Source organism: Telopea speciosissima, chromosome 2 (genome assembly GCF_018873765.1).
Source record: "Telopea speciosissima isolate NSW1024214 ecotype Mountain lineage chromosome 2, Tspe_v1, whole genome shotgun sequence".
Taxonomy (NCBI): domain Eukaryota; kingdom Viridiplantae; phylum Streptophyta; class Magnoliopsida; order Proteales; family Proteaceae; genus Telopea; species Telopea speciosissima.
The window spans coordinates 32,433,171-32,457,027 of record NC_057917.1 but is presented as its reverse complement, the minus strand read 5'-3'; the positions used below and the strand labels follow the sequence as shown (position 1 = coordinate 32,457,027).

The 23,857-nt window shown below is 42.1% G+C and overlaps 1 protein-coding gene across 1 annotated transcript; it reads right to left on the bottom strand.

The window, feature by feature from the left end:
- Nucleotides 1–1,005: 1,005 nt before the first annotated feature.
- LOC122650653 lies at nucleotides 1,006–23,448 on the bottom strand. The gene is made up of 3 exons (XM_043844049.1): nucleotides 23,098–23,448; nucleotides 18,350–19,405; nucleotides 1,006–1,236 (listed from the first exon to the last, which is right to left on the bottom strand). Exons 1-3 carry the CDS (start codon nucleotides 23,446–23,448, stop codon nucleotides 1,006–1,008), a joined length of 1,638 nt encoding a protein of 545 aa, XP_043699984.1.
- Between the last annotated feature and the right edge of the window lie 409 nt (nucleotides 23,449–23,857).

Sequence of the window (23,857 nt, the reverse complement as noted above, 5' to 3'; positions counted from 1 at the left end):
CTAGAAATATCCCAAACAAAAAAAAAATACATAAGCTGAACAAAAAGAGAAATAGTCTAAAACACGTAGCATAAGCATCTGAAGCTGATCAGGAGCTACTCAGTCGGAGGCAAGTCGCTAGGTGGTGTCTGGCAGGAGTCAACTCTGTAGAACCTATCCCAAAATTCTAGACGCTACTCTACAGAACCCACTCTACTCTCCAATGAAGTAAAGCCCCAATCCATCTTAGTTGCCATATCAGAAAGTTGGGTACCGAGACTCTGAAAGTGTGTCATCATTTGTGTCCACTCTGATGGCCTTGGAACTAGAGAACTAGTGGAACCCATTGCCTCATAGGTAGGTAAGTCAATGTACTGCGTGCCAAAGCCCTCGAAGTCGCCCTGACCCATGCCCTACTCCTCCGCATGCATGCCCTGGGTGTCTCCCTTAATGTCTCTCTACTCCAACCCCTGCACCTCCTCATCGTGCACATCATCACCATGCTCCACTCCCTGCTCCTCCACATCCTGCTACATCCCCATCTATGCCTCACCCTCTGGTGGATCCTATCCAGACACCTTCATTGTCAGAATAGAAGTCTTGTCAATAGGCCTGGATCTATCCTTCTCAACGTACTCACCCTCCAATGGAACCCCAAAGTACTAGAAGACTAAAGTGAGAAACTTCCCATAAGGAAGGTTCCCATCAGCTGGGTTCCTAGCATGGTAAAGCATCACCTGAAGTAAAAGATATGGGAGGTTTATGATTGGACCCCCCGTACAAGCTTCCAAAAGATAATGTGTGATGTAGGCTCTTAATATAGATATACTACCCCTGTTACCGCCCTTGGGGTAGATGTTGTAGGTCACACATCTACTAATAACATGAGCACTAGGCCTGTAAGAAGTCTCAGACCTAGGCGTGACCTGTGATCCTGTCAATGATTTGAAGACCCTCCTCCTGGTCTCCAAAGAAAACATCTCTGATATATCCATCCGTGGCTGATAATAACACCTCTCTCCTGAGTCAGGTAAAACTCAAGATCTCTGCTAGTGAAGCAGTGGTCAGACGGATATCCACATCCTTCACCCTATTCTCTACTCCGAACTCCTGTGCACTAGAAGGCACTACGTTACAGTAGAAGTACCAAACCAAGTAGGGATAACAATGCTCGGTGGGTGTCAACATAGAAGCCCAACCTAGGGCATTGAACCTAGCATAAAGACTATACTGGTGAAAGTCCTGTACCCGGACCACCTGACCATTCACAATCTTTAAAGATTCAAAATTTTTTCCACTCCTTAGCATGTTTGTACCTAGAAAAGAAAAACCGGTCAAAGTTGGGTTCCTCCGAAGAAGAATCGTCTGTAGGAGATGATGGAGGTACAGAGGAAAATGAGGAATCCTTAGATTCAACTCGAAGTTGCTTCTGAGCCACATATTTCTAGGCCGTACGGTGACTTGTAGACATTTTCTACAAAAAAGAGAAGAAAAGAATATAGTTAGGGCAAGAGATTTGGTAAAACCCTAGTCAAAATACTAGGAAAGCAAAGGAAGAGCCAAAATAGGGAAAATAAGTAAAAAGTCTTACCTAGGCACGTGTTGATTCATGAAGAACACAAGGAAGCACGAGGATTTGGTGTGGAATGAGTCCCACTACCCTCCAAAGACTTTTCCTAGGTGATTGGGAGAGTTTAGAAGAAGTTAGAATGTAAATGGGCCCCTCTCGGACTCATATACTGCGCCCTCGATTCTCTGGGCGATGGCACTGGGTGATGTGGCAACACCCAAAGACATCGTCCAGTGAGGGTATCTTGCTGGTTTTTGGGTTTTAACTTATAGAAACTTGGGGAAATACCTAAAGTGACCTTAGACAACATTAAAATACAGATTTTTATTAATGTTTAAAGAAAAAAAAAATTAATATTCATTTGACTTAAGAGTTAAACCAACCTAGCTTTCTTAAGGTCAAAGGGGTGAAATTTCTACATGTGGTTTGTGTAAAACACATAGGGACTAGGAAAATTTTGTTGATATAATTTTAATAAGTATTTAATATATATATATATAAATATGAATATACGTGTATACATAATTATAGGTTATGGTGAGTACTACCTAATTACTACATGCTTGAATATTGTGATGTATGAACCAACTGGAGTGCTGCTATGCAAAACAGAACTTAGTTACATAGGTATGATGTAATACATGTTTAATAAGTATGGAGGGCATAGATCTTACCCTAATCAAGGTTTAGGATGCCTGAGAACAAGATCTGATAGATTGTCTAGCCAATCAAAACATCTAGACGTTAAGGTACCTCGAGCCAACCCAAGATTAGTTTTATTGAATCTTAGTTATTTAAATTCTAAAAGATATGTACTTAATTCTTCTAATTAAGTATAACCTGATGCCTAAAATCATTTTTATGACAGGACCTACTACCTCGGCCAAGGCTGGAGACCCCAACATCATGATATATATTCGACACCTATGAGAGAGACTGAGACGGATATGACTAATATTGCCCCGAGCTGAGAATCGATTGGATTTTTATTTAGCCATTGCTACCATTAGTGGACCAGAAGAGTGAGACTATTTTATGACTTTAGCTGAAGAGGTAAGAGCCGACATAGAATTTCTGCTTGCGATGGAGTTTGTGACAGGGAAGAAGCTGGAGATGCTTGCCTGTTAAACCAGGTAAATAATTAAAAGTCCTTTATTTAAAAAAATTTGAAATCTCTCATATAGTGCCATGCATAGCATATCGATACATAAAATGCTTAAGAAAGTGAAACATAATACACTCAATAAGACACATCACTTAATAAACAAAAACAATGTATCTATCAATCCACCTTACTGGTGTGACTCATGAAACTCATTGGAACTGTGGACTAGATATGTACCTGCTCTAGCTAGGAAATAACCATTGATCCATACAGATGATATTGGAATATTAAATACGCTCCTCTTTACAAATAAGCAACAATGGTTAACACCAGAAGAGGTTCTCTAGCAAAGGAAAGCAACCTCGAGTTGTACCAAAGGTTGAGCTGCCTAACGAAATTGAAGCTCAAAATTCTAAAGCATCGGCTGCTTCATCAGAGGCACCAACGGCTGCTCAAGCCACTACTGCTGCACCTCAGCCAAATATGGCAGTTGGTGACGTGACTGCATTCATGACCACTATGATGCGGACCATGCAACGACAACAAGAATTGCTTGGTCAGATGTCCACACAGTTTGCAACCATGATGCACGAACGCGCTGCACCACCACCACCACCCAACCGGCCTATACTATTTCCACCACCTGTGCCTCAACATTTAGCGGAGAACTCTACCGCCAAGGTTATGGAAAGATTCAAGAAACTCCAACCGCTTGCATTTTCCAAAATAACTTCTGAAGCGATGCAGCCAGAATGGTGGATTAGTGCACTTGAGAAGGCATTTGAAGTACTGGAGTGCACGAACGCACAAAAGTTGAAATGTGCGGGTTATCAGTTGCAGAATGAAGCCGAAGCTTGGTGGAAAGCTACTAAACCTAATCAGGAAGCCACTTATCCAAATCCCATGTGGGAGCAATTTAAAGAAGCTTTCTTCAAGAACTACTTCCCAGAGAGTTTCAGGGATAGAAAAGAAGCAGAATTCATCGTACTGGTGCAAGGGACCAAGTCAGTACTGGATTATCAACAGCGATTTGAGGACTTGTTCCATTTTGCTCCAGAGCACCTGAAAGGGGAAGTTAGTAAGGCGAAGAAATTTGAGAAAGGACTCAAGACTGAGATTGGGTCGGTGTTGTCAATCATGGACATTAGGGATTATGCTCAGATGGTCGACAAGGCGAAAACCATGGAAGATAGATTTAAGGAGAAAGAGAAAGAAAAAGCTATGACGTCATCTGTGGGCAAAAGGCCAAACAATTTCCAGACCTATGTCTGGCCAAATAAAGTTTACAGCGGAACCAATTCAAATTCCGTCTCAACTCCGTATCATAGGCCGAACGTGGGTCAGAACCCTTTCCGCCCCACATTCAATCAACCTGCTCAACCAGCGATGAGTCAAGCGATAATAGTAGCTTTGCCAGCCCAACCAGCAACAAGTCAAGTGAGCCAAGCCTCAACACCTGCTGCTGCACCCTTTAAGTGTTACCAGTGCAACAAGGAAGGGCATATAGCCAGAGATTGTAAAACGCGAGGGTACAACAACAACTCACTGAATCAGCCCTACGCTAGGTCTTTCCATCCACTGGACAATTGGGCGCGAGGAAAGGTGTTTACGATGTCGAATGAAGAAGCTGAGGCAAACCCCGATGTATTGACAGGTAAGTTTGTTGAACACTACTGACTATTAGGGACTAATTAGCTTACTACATGTAACCTAAATTACCTACAAACCTTAGGTACCCTGAATGTCTCGACCATACCAGCACGAGTATTATTTGACTTGGGCGTGACCCACTCTTTCGTCTCTTTGACCTTCGTAAGTAAAATGAAGGACCAACCGAGAGACATCGGGCATGAGCTAGTAGTCAGCACGCCGACAGGAAGTGTTGTGAGCTTGAAGAAGGTCTACGACCCTTGTCAGGTTGAAATTTATGGGAAGAAACTAACCGCACGATTGATAAAGATGGATATAAATGATTTTGGCGTAATATTAGGCATGGACTGGTTATCGGCCTATGGTGCAAACGTCTTGTGTGCGGAAAAGAAGATAATGTTCAATTTGAAAGATGGGTTAACTTTCACCTATCCAAGTGAACCCACAAAGAAACCCCGGAGAGTAAACTTGTCAGCCTTCCAGGCGCGCAAGTTGCTTCATGATGGATGCCAAGGCTTTTTGGCCACAGTAATAGACATGGAGGCAAAGATAAATGATGAGCACATTTATGTGTGAAATCTTAGGGCATAAAGCATACATTTTACCACATTGGACAGAGTTACTCGGTGCTTTCTTGTGCTTTTCAGGTTTTAGGTGAATTCTTGTGAAAATGGAGGAGATGATGCTAAGCAAATGTTTTTAAGCTGTTTAGAGGTGTTAATGGCTTGGATACGTAGCCCATCGAGTCAGCTTCGCAATGGTTCAAACGGCAGATGATTCCGAGTTGAAACGAAGAAGTTACGGCTGTTTCCGTAACGAAGCACGAAAATGGTCTGCAAGGGTTTATTTGTAATTATAAACAGTCGGCCGGGGACAAAGTGAAGCGAAAGTTGGGATTCCAGGGGCCTTAACGCAATAACCAGAAGTTATATTTCCTGTACCCGAAAGATTCCATTTGGAGGGCTCTGGACAGTCCAACTTCAACTTGAGATATCTTGGGCTCCCGAACTCCAAATTGGACGAAATTTGGGTCTATTTTGGGTGATTTTTCGCAAGGAACACAATGGTGAGGCTTATATAAGCACCCCATACTCCACGTTTTCTAAAGGACAGAATGGGTATTTTATTTATTCTTGAAGGAATCCTAGTCATCACCCTTACTCTCTCTCTCCTCCAACTTCTCAAGGGCACTTCTGAAATTCCACTTGAGATAGATTTATTTTGAAAGATATTCTCTCACCTATGAAAAGTTGAAAAGTCAAAGATGCTTTGATTTTATTGCTTGGAGAAGATATCTACAAAGAAAAGGAAGCACTTGTTATAATTGGAAATTTACTTTTCTAGAAATAGAAGGTCTATGTAAACAATCTTCTCTTCTTCTTCTTTCTATTTTTTTTTTTTTCTTAAGATTCAAGGCATTGTAAAAGAGGAAGGAGAAGAGAATATTCTCTTTTCTTAGGAAATATTTCTCCTACACTTCCCTCTTCTTTCTTCTCCTCTCGTCCCCCTATAAATACCCCTTGCCCTTTTGGTTGTAAAAAGTTAGTTTTTTTAGTTCAATTTTTAGTTAGTTTCTAATTCAATTTTAATTCAGTTTTTAGTATAATTTTTAGTTCATTCACTTAGTAAAATTTATTTTCTTCTTCTCCTTCTAAGTTGTGATTTTTGGCTTTTCTAAGTTCTAGTTTGCTTTTTGATTTTCATTTAATGGTTATAATAGGTTTAGTTTATGTTTTAATTTCAATTTAAGTCTTCAATTGGGTTGTAATTTCTTAATTCTAGTTTAGGTTTTAAGCCTTCTAGTCTAAGTTCTTAAGTTGATGACAAGACTTGAAGATTTAGAAGAGGAGGTCAAGGTAAGTTTATGAAGTATTCAAGCTTTTCAGCTACATTCATGCAAGCACATCCAGGTTTTACTATCTAAACTCTCAATCTCATTCTCTCTCTCCTCTATCTCTCTCTATCTTCTTCTCCCTCTATTTCTTTTATTTTTTTTATATGGTTGTGGTATGTGGATGCACTTTTATTCCCTTATTTCTTTTTATGTGATTATGAAGTGTGGCTGTGTTTTTGTTATTCCTTTCAATTTACATTAGTTTGATAGGTTAGATGCTCATGTGTTAGGACGCCAACTTAATCCCTTAATTTTGTTAGATGCTTATGAGTTAGGATGCATTAATTTTTATTAGTTTCATTAGTTTAATTTAACACTTTAATTTGGTTCACTTTGCATTACTTTTAAGTTAGTTAAATAGAGTGGCGTATATCTCCTCGTATTTGACCTGTAGCTACGATTGACCCGTACGCTTGCGGTATAATTTTTAAACTCAAACAAGTTTTTGGCGCCGTTGCCGGGGAGATTATTGTCCACTCTATTTTTCTGATTTTTAAGTAGTTCGAAGTGTTTTAGTTTATTCTCTTCTAATCCTCTTTTCTAAAAATAAAAAATAAAAAATAAAAACTCAATTTTTGAAAACCTCTTCTTGTTTCTCTTCTGTTTCAAATAGTGTGCGCTCAATCTAAAGTCCTTCATATGCCCAAACCCAGCCAATCTTGGTGCCCCTTGATTCGTTGGGTGGTTTGGATTGGCATGTGACTTATCTTTGGAGGTGACCACTCTTGATAATAGGAAAGCGACATAGTGAGAGCGTTGGAAACATAAACATATAGTAGTCCTCCACCCTACATCAGAATCCATTTGGAGTTGTCTGTAGGTGGCTCATGAAGACTATACGGGTTCCCGTGCTGTCAACCTATATGGCAATGTTACAGCTTTAGAACCATTGTTTCAATTTTTTAGGGATAGATGCACTATCTACCTTGGGCTCCCTCTTGTTTTTAATATTTTTTTTTTTAGTCTTTTATTTTTCTTTAAATTTTTTTTTATGGGAGACCTCAATTTAGGATAGGTGGTTAATTTAGAATAATGGGAGATACACTTCCATATAAGACTTTGGGGGAAAATGGACCTATGCTAAGGTAACCATGATTTTGGAGGAAATGTTTAAACAGGTTAGGGAAGCCAAAAGTAGTGAGATAGAGAACAATTTTGCATCACCCCAGTACAATTTTGCTCCCCAACCCAACTATGGGCTTTCGGGAAATTTAAATTGGTCACATCCCCAGACTATCCATGTTATGGAAGGATGCCCTAATCTTTATGGGGATAGCAATGGTGATGAGAATGTGAGTCCTCAATTTCAATACAATTCTTTTGGCACTTACAATCACGGGTGGAGTGATCATCCCTATTTCTCGTGGGATCAATGGAATAACCAAGCTGGACCACCCAATTTCCAATTTTATGGTCAGTTTGGTCCTCCAATGCCCAACCCTCCATTAAATCTCAATGGGCCACCTCTCCTTAAATCATATCACCAATCCCTTGAGTTTCAAAACATGGGTGAGGAGGCCAGACTGAATGAACCTGAGAAATACATAGACCTTCTCACAATAAGCTAAAATACCATGGAGAAGCAACTCTCTCAACTGGTCACCATGTTACAGGAAGAGGAAATGGGTACATTACCTAGTCAACCTGAACCTAGTCTATGTTACCAGATTCTTGTTCAGAATGAACCACCCCATCCCCAATTTAATGATATTGAAAGTCCACCACCCCAGTTTGAGGTTAATGAGAGTCATTCCCAACAAGCTACTTTTCATGATGATTTATTTGTTGAGATTGAGTCTCCTCAGGATATTAGTGAAGCGAGATTTGATGAGCTACCTGGGGAAGTCCAACTTTTGCCTAAACGTTCTGATTTTAGTGAGCCTAGTGTTTCTATTGATTTCGAATCAGAATTTCATGATAACATAGAAACCCAAGAAATTTGATCTCCCCCTCTCTCTTTGAAAAACTTAGATAATTGTCATTTTGAGGATTCCATTGTCTCACATGTTGATTTGTCCAAACCTCCTAGGTTTGACGATTTTATTGAGGAGGACAATGTTAGCCATAATGCATTTCAAGCATATTTCCATGATCCTTATTTGGCAAACCAAGTTATGCAAAGAGCGGACAGTTGTATTGCTAGGATTGATTTGAGTAAACCTCCAATTTTTTATGATTATTTAGATAAGGTTATTCATAATCCTTTTTATGCTTATTGTGATCCATTTTTTGTTGGTATTTCAAATAATGATAGGTGTTCTACATTGCAAATGGGAGAGAAGGGAAGGATTTATGGCTTGAGTTTTATTGACTTCATTTTTCACTGTCTTATGAGGACAGATTTTTCTATTGGATATTTCTCAGTTGTGCTTAACTTCCATATTATTTCTCGCTTTACTAAAATTCATGGTCGAGTGTTTTCTGATTCTGAAGCTATTTCTCTATTTACTGGCCATGGATTGAGATTTCTATTGCTGCTCCTAGCACTTTTTGTAGAGCTCATGACTCTTCATGATCCTCTTTGTTGATTATATTTGGTAAGCCCCTTCATCTCCTCCCTTATCCTTATTTTTTTCTTTTATGCATGCATTAAGGACACTGCATGAATTAAGTGTGGGGAGGATGTTGGACTTAATTGGTGAATTTTGATTGTAGCAATAGTTTGGTTTTGTGCATATGTCTCTTTGATTGCAAAATGAGAGAGAGAGGGAATTAGGTGTCCTAGCATGCGAAATAATAAAAAATCCCTTTTCAAGGACGGTAGTTGGTTTGTATCCAGTGATGGAGATTGAGTTTGAAAATATGAGTGCTATTTCATTTGATGGCTAGATTACTCTATGTGTTTTATGGACCCTTTGATCTTTTGGCTAGTAGTTGAAACCAATTTGTTTGTGGCAAGCCAAGACATGAAAGTGGAAGTGAATGAAAAAAAAAAAAAAAAAAATTAAGGAACAGAAAAGAAAGTGGAATTCCTTGGGACTAGACAGGGCACTGTGCCTCATGAAGCAGGGTGACTTGATCGAAATTCCTTGGAAGGAAACTCAAAAAAAAAAACCTCTTGCATCAATGTCTCAATGTCTTATGGATATATGCAAAAAGCGAAGCTACCAAGTATTTGGGTGTCTAGTGTATGCTCCACCATGTCATTCAGAGAACAATAGTGGAGTAGAAATAGAGTTTGTCGTTGAGAAAGAAAAAACTTTTGCCTTAATGCCTGAAAAAAAAAAAAAAGTATGGTCAACAATACTCGATGCCTAAGTCTTTGGTTCCATCGATGCTATGGGAGGTTTACTTGAAGGTGAGTAGTGTTCAGAAAATATGAGGAGATCCCTTGAACTTGATGCATGCTTGTTACTTAAATTGATGTGGGGTGATAAAATTCAAGTGTGGGGGAACCTTTGGCTCCTTGATCTTCAGTTGAACACTTTTTGGGATTATATGCATTGTCTAAGTTATGCCATGATTAAAATTTGCAGCATTAATTTACAATTGAATTTTGGGTGTATATTCACTGCAAACACCCACGAGACACAACTCGTCCACTAGGGGTTTAAAGCCTTGTTGCACATGCTTAGTGCAACCGTGATTCCTACGAAAGTGAGTTAGGATTTTTTGCATTCTAGATTAGTTTTTATTTTGTATTACTTGAGGACAAGTAACGTTCAAGTGTGGGGAATCTGATGAGCACATTTATGTGTGAAATTTTAGGGTATAAAGCATACATTTTACCACATTGGACAGAGTTACTCGGTGCTTTCTTGTGCTTTTCAGGTGTTAGGTGAATTCTTGTGAAAATGGAGGAGATGATGCTAAGAAAACGTTTTTAAGCTGTTTAGAGGTGTTAATGGCTTGGATGCATAGCCCATCGAGTCAGCTTCGCAACTGTTCAAATGGCACATGATTTCGAGTTGAAACGAAGAAGTTACGGCCGTTTCCGTAACGAAGCACGAAAATGGTCTATAGGGGTTTATTTGTAATTATTAATAGTCGGCTGGAGACAAAGTGAAGCGAAAGTTTGGATTCTAGGGGTCTTAACACAATAACCAGAAGTTATATTTCCTGTACCTGAAAGATTCCATTTGGAGGGTTCTGGACAGTCCAACTTCAACTTGAGATATCTTGGGCTCTCGAACTCCAAATTAGACGAAATTTGGGTCTATTTTGGGTGATTTTTTGCAAGGAATACAATGGTGAGGCCTATATAAGCACCCATGCTCCACGTTTTCCGAAGGACAGAATGGGTATTTTATTTATTCTTGAAGGAATCCTAGTCATCACCCTTACTCTTTCTCTCCTCCAACTTCTCAAGGGCACTTCTGGAATTCTACTTAGGATGGATTTATTTTGAAAGATATTCTCTCACCTATGAAAAGTTGAAAAGTCAAAGATGCTTTGATTTTATTCCTTGGAGAAGATATCTACAAAGAAAAGGAAGCACTTGTTAGAATTGGAAGTTTACTTTTCTAGAAATAGGTCTGTGTAAACAATCTTCTCTTCTTCTTCTTTCTATTTTTTTCTTTTTTTTCCTAGGATTCAAGGCATTGTAAAAGAGGAAAGAGAAGAGAATATTCTCTTTTCTTAGGAAATATTTCTCCTACACTTCCCTCTTCTCTCTTTTCCTCTCTTCCCCCTATAAATACCCCTTGCCCTTTGGGTTGTAAGAAGTTAGTTTTTTTAGTTCAGTTTTTAGTTAGTTTCTAGTTCAATTTTAATTCAGTTTTTAGTGTAATTTTTAGTTCATTCACTTAGTAAAATTTCTTTTCTTCTTCTCCTTCTAAATTGTGATTTTTGGCTTTTTTAAGTTCTAGTTTGCTTTTTGATTTTCATTTAATGGTTGTAATAGGTTTATTTTATGCTTTAATTTCAATTTAAGTCATCAATTGGGTTGTAATTTCTTAATTCTAGTTTAGGTTTTAAGCCTTCTAGTCTAAGTTCTTAAGTTGATGATAAGACTTGAAGATTTAGAAGAGGAGGCCAAGGTAAGTTTATGAAGTATTCAAGCTTTTCAGTTACATTCATGCAAGCACATCCTGGTTTTACTATCTAAACTCTCAATCTCATTCTCCCTCTCCTCTATCTCTCTCTATCTTCTTCTCCCTCTATTTCTTTTATTTTTTTTATATGGTTGTGGTATGTGGATGCACTTTTATTCCCTTATTTCTTTTTATGTGATTATGAAGTGTGGCTACGTTTTTATTATTCTTTTCAATTTACATTAGTTTGATAGGTTAGATACTCATGTGTTAGGATGCCAACTTAATTCCTTAATTTTGTTAGATGCTTATCAGTTTGGATGCATTAATTTTCATTAGTTTCATTAGTTTAATTTAACACTTTAATTTGGTTCACTTTGCATTACTTTTAGGTTAGTTAAACAGAGTGGCGTATATCTCCTCGTGTTCGACCCGTAGCTACGATTGACCCGTACACTTGCGGTATAATTTTTAAACTCAAACAATAAAACTATTGGAGGAACTAGAAGTCGTCAGAGAATTTCTTGATGTCTTTTTAGAAGATCTGACGCAGCTACCGCCTGACCACGACATAGAATTCGCGAGATCTAATTCCTGGTGCAGCACCGGTATCCAAGGTCCCATATTGGATGGCGCCAATTGAACTGAAGGAGTTGCAGGTCCAACTTCAAGACCTACTGAAGATAGGATTTATACAACCCAGTGTGTCACCTTGGGGAGCACCCGTGTTGTTTGTTAAGAAGAAAGATGGAAGTATGTGGCTGTGTATCGACTACTGCGAGTTGAATAAGCTGACTATCAAGAATCGATATCCGCTGCCACGTATCGATGACCTATTTGATCAGTTACAAGGAGCACGAGTTTTCTCCAAAATTGATCTTAGGCCGGGATACCATCAATTGAACATCAAGAGCGGTGATATTCATAAGATGGCGTTCCGAACTCGATACGGGCATTACAAATTCCTGGTTTTGTCGTTCGGGTTAACCAACGCCCCGGCAGCATTCATGGACATGATGAATAGAGTATTCCATGGCGTGCTAGATAAGTTCGTCATAGTATTTATTGACGACATCCTAGTGTACTCTAAGGATGAGGAAGAACACGCACGACACCTTACTTTCATGTTGCAGCGGTTGCGAGAACACCAGCTTTTTGCCAAATTCAGCAAATGTGAATTTTGGCTTCACCAGATCAGATTCTTAGGACACATCGTTACCAAGGATGGCATTAAAGTAGACCCAGGCAAGGTGAAAGCAGTTCTTGAATGGAAAACTCCGAAGAGTGCCACTGAGATTTGAAGTTTCTTAGGTTTGGCCAGTTATTATCGAAGGTTTATTGAAAATTTCTCATGGATTTTGGCACCAATGACAAAACTTACAAAGAATGGGACCAAATTTGAATGGAATGAAGCATGTGAGAAAAGTTTTCAAGAATTGAAGAATCGTTTGGTAACAGCTCCAGTTCTAACCATTCCAGACGGCACTGGAGGAATGGTGGTATACATCGACGCATCCAGAACAGGATTGGGTGGTGTCCTGATGCAGAAAGGTAAAGTAGTCGCCTATGCTTCCAGATAGTTAAAAGCGCACGAGAAGAACTACCCCACTCACGACTTAGAATTGGCAGCTGTAGTTTTTGCATTAAAGATATGGCGGCATTACCTATATGGTGAAAAGAGTGAAATCTTCAGCAACCATAAAAGTTTGAAGTATTTCTTCACCCAAAAGGAGCTGAATATGAGACAGAGACGGTGGTTGGAATTGGTGAAGGAATATGATTGTGAAATCCAGTACCACCCTGGCAAGGCCAACGTTGTTGTGGATGCATTACGCAAAAAATCTCAGACTGCAACCCTCGTATCCTTAATTGTAAGTGAGCAGTTAATAGAAGAAGCTTGAAAATTTGATTTGGAACTCGTAATCGAAGGAACGGCTATGCAATTAGTAGCTATGGACCTACAGCCGTCAATACAAGAGGAAATAATTGCGAAGCAACCATTGGACCCCGAGCTGGCCAAGATAATTTGGGAAGTACAACAAGGTGTCCATAAGGACCCAGATTTTTCCTTGGCCCATGAGGGTGCATTGAAGTTTCGAGATAGACTATGCGTGCTTGATGATTTTGACATCCAAGACCGAATCCTTAAAGAGGCGCACAACTCACCCTACACAATCCACCCCAAGAGTACAAAGATGTACAAGGATTTGAAGAAGTATTACTGGTGGATGGGAATGAAGGAGACCATAGTAATATACGTGTCCAAGTGCCTTACCTATCAACAGATAAAAGCAAAGAGACATCGACTGTATGGATTGTTGCAGCCACTTCCCATACCTGAATGGAAGTGGGAAAGAATCACTATGGATTTCATGACAAATCTTCCCAACACCAAGAAGGGCATGAATGCGATATGGGTGATTGTAGACGGATTAACGAAGGTGGCACACTTCATACTAATCAAGATAAGTTACTCAATGGAGAAGCTTTCCCAAATATACATTGACAACATAGTCCGCTTACACGGTGTGCCTGTCAATATTGTGTCTGATAGAGATCCTCGATTCACCTCAAGGTTTTGGAGAAGTTTACAGAGGGCATTGGGATATCAACTAAATCTTAGCACAGCTTGCCATCTACAGACGGATGGACAATCAGAAAGAACTATTCAGACTCTGGAGGACATGCTCCGAGCCTGTGTTTTGGAAATGAATGACAGTTGGGATGCTCACATACCTTTGGTGGAATTTACGTACAATAATAGCTATCACTCCACCATTGGCATGGCACCATTCGAAGCATTGTATGGACAAAAATGTAGAACTCTGTTATATTGGGATGAAGTTGGCGAGCAAAAATATCTCGGACCTGAGATGATACAAGCGACTTGTGATAAGGTTGATGTCATAAGAGAGAAGATCAAGGCAGCCTAGTTGAGACAGAAAAGTTATGCAGACAATCGAAGGAAGGATATTGAATTTGAAATCGGAGGAAAAGTATTCCTTCGGGTGTCTCCAACTAAAGGATTGCTATGATTTAACAAGAAAGGCAAGTTGAGCCCAAGATTCATTGGTCCTTATGAAATACTCAATAAAGTGGGACTCGTAGCATACTGACTGGCACTACCACCATCTTTGTCAGGCGTCCATGATGTTTTTCATGTGTCAATGCTGAGAAAGTACATTAACAATCTGACACATGTACTATCAACTGAACCCGAACAGTTGGATGTGGATATGACCTATGAAGAACAACCCACGGAGATATTGGACAGAAAGGAGCATAACCTCCGTAACCGCACCATCACTTTTGTAAAGGTTCGATGGAGAAACAACCTAGTAGAGGAAGCTTCATGGGAACGTGAAGAAGAAATGAAAGAGAAATATCCTCAACTCTTTGAAATGCAAGGTAAGCATATTTCAAGGAAAAAATTTTTGTAAGGTGGGGAGAAATGATAAACCCTGCCCCTGGCTGACTGGAATTTTGATTGAAGGACAGGAATCCCTGACCAGGCAACCAGGAACACTATGGAATATCACTCCAATGGTTTGGATTGATGAGGAAACCCTATGTGGATCATCCTATATACCTGTCAGAAGATGGACAGTAGACCCCTGCAAATGTACAGCTCATGCCATGATGTATGGCCTGGACCCCAGGTAATCCCTCTCCTCCCTAAACAATGGGACCCACCTCTAAAAAAGTGTGTAAAATCTCCTATAAGGCATGTCGGGACAATACCCTGACCAAGGGTTAAACCCCTGTGTAAGCCCCATTGAATTTCAGCTTGCTGGAATTCTCTGGGCGATAGCACTGGGCAACGCAGACAAGGCCCAGTGACATCGCCCAGTGAGTGAAATAACATATTTTATTGGTTTTTAATTATGGGGACCACCCAACATGGATATGGGCACCCTCCATAGATAGACGGGAGTCTGTGGGACCACCTCATACCCTTAGTTCACTATGGACCCCACCATTGTGCCCAGAATCACTCGGGATCAGTTTAAAAATTGATTTTCAAAAGGGGCCTTCACAGCCAAACAAGCCTTAGTGAAGGCTGGGCCTATAAATAGGAAGGCCTTGGGCTCATTTAGAGCCCTTAGCTCTAATAGAAACCATAGGAGAGAAAGAGGAGAGAAAGGAGAGAAAGAAGACAAAGGAGAAGACGAGAGAAGAAGGAGGATGGAGGAGGAGCTGCTGCAGCCCTGCACCCAGCCTAGAACCGAGCTCTCCCAGCCCTGTGCAGGTATAGAAACCCTGCTCAGATCTGCTGCTCCTCTTTTGGATTTATGTTTGTGATGTTTTTGCTCCCTGAGCAGCCCTGAACAGCTAGGGTTTGCCAGAACAGCTCTTGATCTGCCATGCAAGCCTTGGGCTTGGAAGATCTGTACTTTTTATTGAATTTTAGTGGGCTGTTATGCTATTCTTGAGGTTGAGATCAGACTGTGCACAGCTGCACTGCCTAGATTCACTTCTGGGTGGCAGTTTGGAACCCTAGATGTAAACCATGGCCACACAGACCTAACCCTAGATGATTGCAGCCATGGAACATCAAATCACATCTGATTCCAGCCCTGCATGTGGCTGAAATCGAATTCCAAGCTTGAGAAAAACCCTGTCACACTACTCACTGGGTAGTATGGGCAGCCATTGGCAGCCAAATGGTGGACCTGATGGATGATCCATTTGGATCAAGAGGTAGACCATTCCAGGGGCTACTTGACCCCCAAACATGCAAAGGATCAGAATTGAGCATAGCCTAAAAAGCCCAGCCTTGGGAACTCAGCCCAATGTCGATTTGAGGGTACTAGGCGATGCACCCAACGCCCAGAGCCATCGCCCAGTGAAGGAAATGCTGTTGTTTTTGCAATCAGATCTGGGGGATCTCACCTAATGGCTGTGGGACAGTGTGGGAAGGTGGGAAATGACATAAATGCCCTTCCCCACATCTGTCCATATTAAAGGAATATTTTAAAACCCTAGTGCGCCCCGTAGGTATAGGAAACCCTAATGTGTTTGGTCCTATAGCACAAGCAAGCTGTGGACAGCACTGAGGACCTGATCTGACCTAGCGTCAGGTACAACTATAGAAATGACCATTTTACCCTTATACCACTGACTCTGGCCAATGCACCGGGACATGGACCTAAGGCCCAGTGTGTAGGATTAAGCACTTGCCAATCCCCCAAAAGATGCCTTGTAAGGGAATGTGCAACTTTAATTCCTTATTGCACACCAGCCAGTACGCATCGCTCCCTCGCTCGAGCTAGGATCTGGGCAGGGCATTTTGGGTCACTCCCAACAATCCCCCCCCAAATGCACGCCCAATAACAAAGCACCCATGGCACTAATGCATGCCTAATAATAGAGCACCCATGGCACCGGGGAGACTCAAACTCGTGACCACCTGCTCTGATACCAATTGTAGGATTAAGCGCTTGCTAATCCCCCAAAAGATGCCTTATGAGGGAAGGTGCAACTTTAATTCCTTATTGCGCACCAGCCAGCGCACATTGCTCCCTCGCCCGAGCCGGGATCTAGGCAGGGCATTTTAGGTCACTCCCAACACAGTGCAAGGCCCAGTGATTCCAAGTGAGAACCAACTAAACACCGGGTCAACCCAGTAAGCTTAGGTTAACCCTAGGACTACCAGTGATAGACTAAAAAGTTAATAAGACATTATCTGATTTGTATTTAGGATTTGATCCCACGCTCGAGGTCAACAATCAGACTGCTTTTGAGACTGAGTTTGCAACCGAGGTCCTAGAACCCAACTCAGGTGAGTGAATAATATTATCATATGTGCATGTGTAATTATGATATCATGCCGGCAATTATAAATTTTAAACATGAATGCAGTGTTACTTACTTCTGATTAAAGTTACTCAAATCACTGCATAATGACTGTCTGTTGATCAACATTGTGAATTCTTATATGATGATTGTGAATGTTAGATTAGATGTTGTAGTCAGCTTGGAAATGAGGCCTACGATAGCCTATAGAATGGGATGCGGTTGACACCACCCGACTCATACGATGCCATATAGACATGGGGCTAGAGTTTCATCACCCGTGCTACGCACCCTTGCCAATAGGGGTTTAAGTGTTGGATGCCTGTGAGGGTGACCATATAAATATGTGAAAAGAGAAAAGAAATGAAAAGAAATAAAAAGAACACCAGAATGGTGAATGAATGAGAAAGAACACTAGAATGGTGAATATGGGCTGTAAGCCAAAGAAAAGAAATAGATTGCCCTACAGGTTAATCACAGAGGGCTGGTCGGGCTGACCTTGGTGATTAATGTAGGAGCTGACTGGTCCTCTCCGATAACTCAATGGGTGTATCGCGGGAAGGGGTTAGAAGCCCGCACCAGGGATACATGTATTGGGGATTATAATAGCACAGACCTGACTTAGTTGTATTGCTAGGTGGCTAATAAATAATTTGGGCTTGCATATCATGAAGGATCATATGAACTATGAATTGTGATTGCTTGTGCATGCATGATGATATGATTTTCTCACGAGCTCGGTGGGGCTCATACTCTATTATACATTGTTTTTCTTAGATGATTTTACAGATCGATGCCACTGTGGCATGGAGGCTCATCTCGAGGAGGAGAGTCCTAGTTGTTAGGATGGCGTTGGTGTGGACCCCGACGGAGGTCATACCAATCCTGCGTACTTTCTCGGTGGTCATTGATGAAGACCGTTGAAGAGCGCATCTGATGCTTTTTATCTTGGGGACTCCTTTTTGTTTTTGTTGGAGTTTATCCCTGTTTTGACTGTGGTTTTGTTGTAGTTTTTACTCTTTTTTTTTCTTTTTGGGGTTAAGTATGCTCACCCAGTATATATATAGGTATATGGTAGTTCTAGTTTTGTTTCTGTCAGCTTTGTTTCTATGGTTGTGGGTTGGTGGGAAATGTACAAACTTACTTATGTATATATTATCATCATTTCCCGTATCACTATGCTTCCTTTTATTATTGTAAATTGTAGTTTATCTGCAGCACTCTGATCTTGCTTATGGAAAAGTGATGAAGGTGGTTCCATGAATGTAAGCACTGCTTCTAGATCCATGGGATTTGGCGGCTTGCCATTACGCAATTTGGGTCACCTACCCAATTCCTCCCAGGGGGTGGTTTGGGGTGTGACAGATCTCAATTGGAAGCACCGTGTCATGGCCGTATGTCAAAGCAAAGGGTGTAGTAGCCGTGTTGGTCCGATGTGATGTCCTAAATGCCCAAAGCACTTCAGAGAGCATGTCTGCCCACCTTTGTGGGTTGTCATCCACAACCTTAGCCAAGAACCCTTTCAGAATCTTGTTACTAGCCTCGGCCTGTCCGTTGTCTTGGGCGTAGTACGGGGTAGAATGGGTGAATGTTATCCCCAACTCAGCTGCATATGCAATGACCTCGTCCACAGTGAAAATGCTCCCATTATCACAGGTGATAGTTTCTGGGAGCCCAAACCTATGGATAATATGACTCTTGAGGAACTGGATGACATCCATCTGACTGACTCCCTTCATCGGCACAGCTTCAACCCACTTGGTAAAATAATTAATAGCTACAATGATGAAACAATGTCCCCGTGTAGCCAAGGGAGTAATCTTCCCTATGAGGTCCTTGGCCCATCCCTTGAATGGCCATGGCTTGATTACTAGGTTAAACTCTGTTGTTGGCAACCACTGCACTGGCCCGTGGGTCTGACATGCCCAACATCCCTTAGCATATCTGACACAATTTTTCACCACCATTGGCCAGTAATACCTGTGGCGCCGAATTAGCCATCTCATCTTGGGACCGGCCTGGTACGCTCCACATATGCCCTCATGCACTTCGGCCATGATCAATGTTGCTTCATTCAGACTGACGCATTTGAGTAAAAGGTCATCCTTTCCCTTTTTATAGAGGTCTCCTCCGATTAGCTCGTATCCTATGGCTCTATCCCTAATCTTTCTGTTAAACTCTGGTTCAGGGCTGCTCAAATACTGGGTGATCGGTGTTCGCCAATCAGGCTGCGTGTCCTCGATGTAATTGACCACTAGTTGACTGCCCTCAAGGATGGAAGACCGCGTCTGCCTCTTGATGACAATGGTCCTTTCCAAACTGCCTTCTGGTAGCCCGATCCCGGACACTGCCTGAACCAAACCGTTTACGGCCTGATTTTTCAACCGTGGGATGTGGCGGAGGACCACATCCTGGAATCCCTGGATTAGCTTCCTGGCCTACGCATGATATTCCACCAAATGCTCTCTCTCACAATGATACTCACTAGCTAGCTGCTTAATTACCAGCTATGAGTCTCCAATGATCTCCACAGCATTGGCCTTAAGACCGAGAAGCAGGCCAATCCCAAGTATGAGGGCCTCGTATTCGGCCTGGTTGTTAGAATAAGGGAAATCGAGCTGAAAGGCTACTTGAGTCTCTGTTCCTTTTGGTGATCGCAACACAACCCCTGCCTGTCAAACCTTGCCCCTGACAAGTTGGAATTTTGGTTCAAGGACAGGAACCCCTGGCCAGGACACCAGGATCACTATGGAGCATCACTCCACTCAATGAGATCAATGAGAATACCTTGAACAGGTTTCCCTATATACCTGTTAGAAGATGGATAGCAGACCCCTGCAACTATGCAGCTCACAGCTTGTTATATGGTTTGGATCCCAGGTAATCTCTCTCCTCCTTATAATGGTGGGACCCACCTCTAAAAAATCATGTAAAAGTCCCTAGGTGGCATGTGGGGACAATACCCTGACCAAGGGTCAAACCCCTATGCAAGCCCCATTGAATTTTAGCTTGCTAGAATTCTCTGGGTGATGGCACTGGGCGATGCAGCAAGGCCAAGTCACATCGCCCAGTGACTGATTTTGATTATTTTTTATTATTTTAATTATGGGGACCACCCAACATGGACATGGGAACCCTCCACTGATAGAGGGGAGTCTGAGGGACCACCTCATACCCTTGGTTCAGTGTGGACCCCACCAGTGAGCCCAGAATCAGTCAGAATCAAGTTAAAAACTGATTTTTAAAAAAGGGGACTTTAGGCCAAACAGACCTTAGTGGTCTTGGGCCTATAAATAGGCATGACCTGAGCTCATTTAGAGCTCTTGTTCTCTGTTGAATGCGAAGGAGAGAAAGAGAGGAAAAAGGAGAGGAAGCGAAGGAGAAGAAGAGGGAAGAAGGAAGAAGAAGGGAGGAGGACCTGTTGCTTGGATCCGAGTTCTCCCTGTCTTGTGCAGGTATAAAATACTCCTATATGCTGCTGGTCCCTATCCCTCTCTTGTTTTCACTGTGTTTTGCTCCCTGGGTAGCCTAGACTAGCTAGGGTTTGCCCAGTCTGGCTCCAGATCTGCCATGCATGCATAGAGCATGGGAGATCTGTGATTCTTATCACATTTCATTGGGCACTTATGCTCCTGCCATGGCCAAAATTTGGTTGTGCCCACCTGTACTGCCAGATAGCCTATTGGCTAGTGTTTTTGGAACCCTAGGAGCTGGCTAAGGCTGTACAGCCCTAACCCTAGATGGGTACAGCCTCAAGCCCCCTTGTTTCAGGTGATTTCAGCTCTGTACAAGGCTGGAACTGAATTCCAAACCTTACCAAAACCCTGAATACTATTCATATGGGTTACTTGGGCAGCCACAGTCAGCCTGACTGGAACCCTGATGGAGAAACCAATTGGACCATGATGTAGACTATCACTGGGGCTACCTAAATCCCTAAACATGCAGAGGATTAGGTGTGAGCCCAACCATGCAAGCCCAGCCTTGGAAACTCAGCCTGTATCGATTCTACAGGTACTGGGCGATGCAGACATCGCCCAGTGAAGGGAATTTGGCTGGAATGATGGACAGACCTGGGGGATTTCACCCACATACCCCTGGACACTGTGGGAAGGCTAAAAATTACCAAAAAGCCCTTCCTCACATCTGTCCTTATTTGGAAATGATTCGGAACCCTAGTGGGCCCCGCTAGTGATTGAATCACTGCTGTGCTTGGTCCTATAGCACAGACAAGCTGTGGACAGCATTGTAAGCATATCCTAGGCTAAGGTCAGGTACAACCCTGGAAATGACCATTTTGCCCTTTGAACCACTGGCATTGGTTGATGCACTGAAACATGACCTAAGGCCCGGTGTAAGGCTCAGTGATTCCAAGAGTGAACCAATTGAACCCCGGGTCAACCCAGTATGATTAGGGTAACCCTAGGACTTCTAATGACAGACTGGTAACTTAACATGGCAACTTTTGATTTACATCTAGGACTTCATCCTGTGCTCGGGGACAACAACCAGACAACTGCTGGAACTGAATTTGTGACTGAGTACCTAGAGCCAAATACTGGTGAGTGAATGATACTATCGTATGTGCAAATGTAATCATAATCTGATGCCGGCTATTAATAATTGAATTATGGTTGTTGTGTTATTTACTTATAATTCAAGTTACTCAAATCACTTCATAGTATCTGTTGTTGATCAACACTGTGAATTCTATATGATGATTGTGATTGTTAGATTAGATGCTATACTCGGCTTGGAAATGGGGCCTGTGGTAGCCCGTATTATGGGATGCGGTTGACACTGCTTGACTCATACGATGCCATGTAGACATGGGGCTAGAGTTTCATCACCCGTGCCACGAACCCTTGCCAACAAGGGTTAAGGTATTGGATACCTGTGGGGCAATTATCAGGGAGTGAAAATAAATAAATAAATAAAAGAACACCGGAATGGTGCATATGGGCTATAAGCCAGAAAAGAAAATGAGGGAAGAACGGTTGTCTCCTCAGGTTAATCACAGAGGGTTGGTCGGGCCGACCTTGGTGAACGAATGCGAGGGCTAACCAATCTTCTCTGATAACTCAATGGGTGTATCGCAGGAAGGGGTTAGAAGCCCGCACCAGGGATACATGTATTGGGGATTGTAGTGGCACAGACCCGACTTAGATGTAATGATAGGTGGCTAATAATAAAAATCTGGACTTACATATCATGTAGAATCATATAACTTGTGAATTGTGATTGCATATGCATGTATGATTGATGTTATTTGCTCACGAGCTCAGTGGGGCTCATACTCTGTTATGCAATGCTCTTCTTAGATGATCCTATAGGTGGATGCCGCTGTGGCATGGCGGGCTATCTCGAGGAGGAGAGTTTTTATTGTTATGACGATGTTGGTGTGGACCCCAACGGAGGTCATACAGATTCTGCGTATGTTCTCGGTGGTCATTGTGAATGAAGACCATTGAAGCATGCATGTGATGTTTTGACTGGGGACTCCTTTTGGGTTTTCTAGAGTTATCCCCGTTCTGACTTGGTTGTGTAGCTTTTACCTTTGTTTTTCTTTTTGGGGCTGAGAATGCTCGTCCTGTATATATTTTTGTATGTGCTTATCAACTTTTGTTTCTTTGTTGTGGGTTGTGTGTGCCCGGGGGATGTATCAAACAAAACTTTATATGTATATATTATCATCATTTCCCGTATTGCTATGCTTCCATTTACTTTTAAATTGTAGATGTCCTGCATTACTCTGATCTTACTTATGGTTAAGATGAGGATATGGTTCCATGATCGTAAGCACTGCTTCTAGATCCGTGGGATTTGGCGGATTACCGTTACGCAATTTGGGTCACCTACCCAATCCTACTGGGGGGTGGTTTGGGGTGTGACACTGCCCCTGCAGCTTGCTCGGTCCTGTTGCCTCAATTAGAGGGTGGTATCTCCATCACACCTTCTGTTGCCTCAATTAGAGGGTGGTCCGCGAGAAAATTTGCCAACGCTTGCCCCTTGATCGCCTTTTGGGGAGCATACTAGAGAGCGAACTCAGTCAAGGCGAGAGTCCACTTTCCAATCCTTCCTTGGAAATAGGGCATGTCGGCATGTATTTGATGACATCGGTCTGGCAGACCACATTCACCGTAGTCGGCAAGAGGTAGTACCTAAGCTTGCTGCAAGAGAAAAATAGCACCAAGCAGAGCTTCTCAATGACTGGGTATCTTCGCTCCACCTCCGTTAGGGCCCAACTCAGATAGAACACAGCCTGTTCTTTTCTGGCCTCATTATCTTGCGCTAGCAAGCTTCCTATTGAGGCTTCTGCCACAGATACATACAACTTCAGAGGCACTCCCTTTCTTGGAGGCATCAGGACTGGAGGCCTAGTTAGGTAAGCCTTTATCTGATCAAACGCTTCCTGGTGAACACTATCCCACCTGAAGGCTTCGCCGGTTTTCAACTTCAGTAATGGGGAGAAAACCTTCATTCAATCCGCAGAGTTGGAAATGAACTGCCAGACAAAATTCACCTATCCCAAAAACTTCTGTAGCTCCCTTCTATTCAAAGGCGGCCTCGCCTCCTGGATGGCCCTGGCTTTGTTTTTTTCTATCTCTATCCCCTTCTGATGAACCAAGAATCCGAGGAAGTTGTCAGCCGCCACCCCAAAGGCACATTTTAATGGGTTCATCTTCAAGCCGTGGGTCCTCGTCCTGGAGAACACCCTTCTCAGGTGGTCAAGGTGTTCATGCTCGTGCTTTGATTTGACCACCACGTCATCGATGTAGACTTCCACGAAGGTGCCGATCATGTCATGGAATATCGTATTCATACCTCTCTGGTAAGTGGCGTCGACGTTTCTTAGTCTGAATGGCATGACCAACCATTCGTACGTTCTC